The sequence below is a fragment of the Giraffa tippelskirchi genome, chromosome 9 (genome assembly GCF_054371585.1).
Source record: "Giraffa tippelskirchi isolate mGirTip1 chromosome 9, T2T-mGirTip1v1.2.pri, whole genome shotgun sequence".
Lineage (NCBI taxonomy): Eukaryota > Metazoa > Chordata > Mammalia > Artiodactyla > Giraffidae > Giraffa > Giraffa tippelskirchi.
Window position 1 is genome coordinate 46,639,020 of NC_137283.1, and position 4,201 is coordinate 46,643,220.

A 4,201-nucleotide genomic window follows, 5' to 3' on the forward strand; every position below is an offset into this window, starting at 1 on the left:
TGGGATTTTCCATGGCAAGAGTACTGGAGTGGGTTGTCATTTCCTTCTCCAGGGAATCTTCCCAACCCAGGGATCGAACCCAGGTCTCCCGCATTGCAGGCAGATGCTTTACCATCTGAGCCACCAGGGAAGCCCAGGGAGGTTTAGCTTAAGTCAGGGGCTGCCAAGTCAGCCAGACCTGAGCAAGTCACCACCCCTCCAGGAGCCTCACCCACCTCCTTGGTTGGATAGGAATTGAGTTGCTGGCCTGGGGCCCACTACATTGCAGCTCTGCCTGTCTTGGACTCATGTTTTCATTCATTCCAAAAACTTTTCCAGAGAGTCTCCTGGGAGAATAGGGGACAGAGGGAAAGAGTCCTGGTCCTTGTAGCCCTTCATCTGCTCCTTGCCCTGGGCAGAGGACACAGGGACTCAGGCCAGTGTGAGATCACCAGGGCCGGGGGAGGGAGTAGAGGATACTGCAGGCTGGGGTGGGCTGGGTCGGGAATGCGGCGGGGCTGGGCTATTTAAGCCCAGGGCTGCTGGCAACCCCAGTAGCCTGCCCTGTGAGCCGCCAGTATGGATGACATCTACAAGGCTGCGGTAAGGGATGGGCCTGGGCAGGGCTGGGGTGGGTGTACCCTTTGGGGGCTGGGGTGGGCTTAACCACTGGGGGCTCAGGGGCAAGGTCACCCCAAGGAGGTGGTGGGGACCCCGGAGAGGGTCCACATACTTTCAGCCTAGACCTTCAAGGGGCCGGTTGGTCTGGCATTCCAGGGTGTAGAAGGGGTGAAGAGTTTAGGATCTGGGGGGAGCTGTCAGGGTTGGTGGAGGAGGACATCAAAGCTGTAGCATCATGTCCAGCCCTGTCTCCAAATGTCTGTAGTCTGTGTCACTGTCTCTGGGCCACACCTCTCTGCATTTGTGTCTCTGGTCTCTTTCCTAGTCTCTGTCTCTTTGTTCCTCCCAAGCTCTCCTTCTGAGGCTCTGTCGCTATTTCCCTCTCCCCATTTCTGCCCCTCACATTCTGCTCTCACACATCCAATCCCCCACCAGCCCCTTGGCTGGCTGAAGATGCTCTGGAGAGTGGGACAAGGGTTGTGAGGAGGAGGCTGCAGAGGGCTCTCAAGCTTGAGGCAGGCAGAAAGGGACTAGGAGGGAGTAACAGAACTGGGGCCCCAGGCCCTGTTCAGCCTGGCAGGCTCAGGGCTCAGTGGCTCAGCTAGGGGGAAGGGCTAGAGGGTGGTCACCTTTTCTTGGTTACCCCAAGTCCCTGCAGGGGCCACTGAGGGGCTTCAGATGCTATTCCATCCTGGGAGTGGGGGTGTTGCTGACGCCCATCCACTACAGAGACAAGGACATCTGACACAGACAGCTGTCTGCAAGGGAACCCCTACCTCAGCTCCAGGAAGTACGGCCCCACTCGTGGGCAGGGAAGGGCTACAGCTGGCTCTGGGGGTGCCCCTGTCTTTCCTGCAGGAGTCTGTGGAGCTGGGGGAGGGGGCAGCCCTCCACCCCGTGCCCATACAAGGCCTGGCGGGCCAGGGACTAATTTTGGCTCTTGAGACACCAGGAGGCCAAGGGGCCAGATAACCGTTGCCCCACCCCCTGCATGCCAGAGTCCCCAGAACAATCACCAGGTTTAACTTTGTCCCCCTTTAAAAATAGCCCAGTGGCCACTCCGGTCAGGTTACAGCGGGTGGCTTTTCCCACCCCCGCTGTGGTTTTATTGTCCCAACCTGAGGGACAGCTGTCCCTCAGGCCACCCAGCTTGGGTTTCAGCAGGGGAGCTGAAAGGGCACTGAGTGGTCAACTGACTATTGTTACTCAGGGTCACCTTGGTCCTGGAGAGGGTGCCCACCTGTCACCCTGGCCCTGAGCCCCATCTCAGTGAGGCGAGCTGGGTCACCTCAGGGCTTTGGGGGCAGAGTGGGAGAACTGAGGCCTCTGCTCTGTGACCTGGGAATGGCCTACCTCTTCCCTGCTTCAGTCTTCCCCTCTTCAGTCTTCCCACCTGTGGAATGGGCTGGTTTCCTTGACAGCTGCTAAGGCCTGAGCCTGAGTCCTGAGACTTCTTTTCTTCTCTAGGTAGAGCAGCTGACAGAAGAGCAGAAAAATGGTGAGTGCCCCAACATGCATGTTGGGGAAATAGTGGGGCCCAGCTGGGGGAGCGTAAGGACCCCAGGCTGCAGGCCAGAGGCTGGGGTCCCTCTCCCTGTCACCTCAGAGGTCTCAGAGGGAAGCGGGCAGGTTAGCAGGTGGCCCTAGGCATCTGGCCTTCAGTGTTCTTGGCTGCTGAGCCACGGCTGCTCCACTTCCTCTCCTCTCCTACTGGACACAGAGTTCAAGGCAGCCTTTGACATCTTCGTGCTGGGCGCTGAGGATGGCTGCATCAGCACCAAGGAGCTGGGCAAGGTGATGAGGATGCTGGGGCAGAACCCCACCCCAGAGGAGCTGCAGGAGATGATTGACGAGGTGGATGAGGACGGTGAGCCCCTTTGCCCCTCCCTAGGCCCCCAACTCTGGGGGGACTTGAACCCTGGCCCTGTCACTTATTACTCTGTGCCCTTAAAGGAGCTGTTTAGCCTCTCTGATCCTCAACCATATCATCTGTGCAATGGGCACAATAATCACACTCGCCTCACAGAGTCACTGGGAGGATTCAGTGAGAACACTGGCGTTAGTGTCCAGGGCAGGGCCGGCCATTCTGACCTCTGCTCTTTAATGGCTGTGCCGCCCTCTCCCCCAGGCAGCGGCACAGTGGACTTCGATGAGTTCTTGGTCATGATGGTTCGGTGCATGAAGGATGACAGCAAAGGAAAGTCTGAGGAGGAGCTTTCAGACCTCTTCCGCATGTTTGACAAGTGAGTGTGTGAGCCTGGACCTCCGATCCTGACCCTGGCAGAGCTGGGCAGACGGAGACACTTTTGTGACTTTGGGCCTCCGTGTCCCGTTCTGTGCAATGAGGGAATAGGATGCCTCATCTCCCGGTGGCCCTTCCCTGCTTCCCAAGGTCATGAGCATGGCTGTTTCTCCCCCTCCCCCTGCCCCTAAAATGGGCTCTGAGGCCCCTGTCACCCAACTGTCAGAAATGCTGACGGCTACATCGACCTGGAGGAGCTGAAGATAATGCTTCAGGCTACAGGTGAGACCATCACAGAGGACGACATTGAGGAGCTCATGAAGGACGGTGACAAAAACAACGATGGCCGCATTGACTATGATGGTGAGTGGGTCTATCTGAATCCCCCTGCCCACACCCTGCCCAGGCCCCACATCTGACCTATGCCTGTCCGTCTCTCCACAGAGTTCCTGGAGTTCATGAAGGGGGTGGAGTAGACACCAACCTTCACCCAGAGCTGCCTGTGCCACCTCCCAACTCCAGCTGGGCCCCGGGACTGTGGGCAGAGGGCCAGGGTCCCCAGGATGTGAACTTGGGTGTGTCCTTGATGATGGGCCCTCCATGACTACCTCCCTCAGCACTGTCCTAGGAAATGCAAATAAAACCGTGCTCCTGGAGGCCTGGTGTCCAGCTTTCATTCCCCCATCTTCACTAGTGGCCTCTCTTGCCCTGACCCAGAACCCATGCTCTCACCACCCTTGCACCCCGCCTTCTACGGCTCAGAGACCACCATGCTCCATACCCACCTGGCTCCTTTCTAGAACTGCTGGTGCCCAGGCTCCATCTCCAGCAATTGCACATCTGGAGTCTGTGGTGGCCCAGGAATCTGAGTTTCACAGGCCCCTGGGGGCCATGGCTTTAGTCAGCCAGTTGGCAGCCAAAGGGTCCTATACTCGGAGGGGCAGTCACTCAGCACCAGGCCAGGCCCTGGATGCTCCCTGGCAAAGCAGCCACGGCTCCTCTCATGTCTGGTTGGGGGGAGCAGGGCATGGGGTGGGGGATCCTCGGGCCTGTGGCTCCAGTCCACCTGCCCATTCACTTAGATTTCCCGCTGGCAATGTTGACTCCCCGGACCCAGGGGCATATCGGCTACTCTACCTCCCCTCACTCCTTTGACAGGTAAAGACCCTGGTGCCTGGGGAGGCTCAGGGAGGGGCCTGTCAGGGTCATCCTGTGAGTCTGGAGAGAGCAGAGCCACCTGGCACCCAGCGAGGACTCTGATGAACAAACAGGTCCTGGTGGGCAGGACTCCCAGTTCCTGTGAACCTCATGACTCCAGCACCCACTTTCACTCCCTGTCAGGGAGTGGAGGCATGGGGC

General features: G+C 58.6%; 1 protein-coding gene across 1 annotated transcript; it reads left to right on the forward strand.

Annotated features, from left to right (window-relative positions):
- Window positions 1-532: 532 nt before the first annotated feature.
- TNNC1 (troponin C1, slow skeletal and cardiac type) lies at window positions 533-3,498 on the forward strand. The gene is made up of 6 exons (XM_081525147.1): window positions 533-582; window positions 2,068-2,098; window positions 2,321-2,467; window positions 2,729-2,843; window positions 3,069-3,205; window positions 3,287-3,498. Exons 1-6 carry the CDS (start codon window positions 559-561, stop codon window positions 3,316-3,318), a joined length of 486 nt encoding a protein of 161 aa, XP_081381273.1. The 5' UTR covers window positions 533-558; the 3' UTR covers window positions 3,319-3,498.
- Window positions 3,499-4,201: the final 703 nt, after the last annotated feature.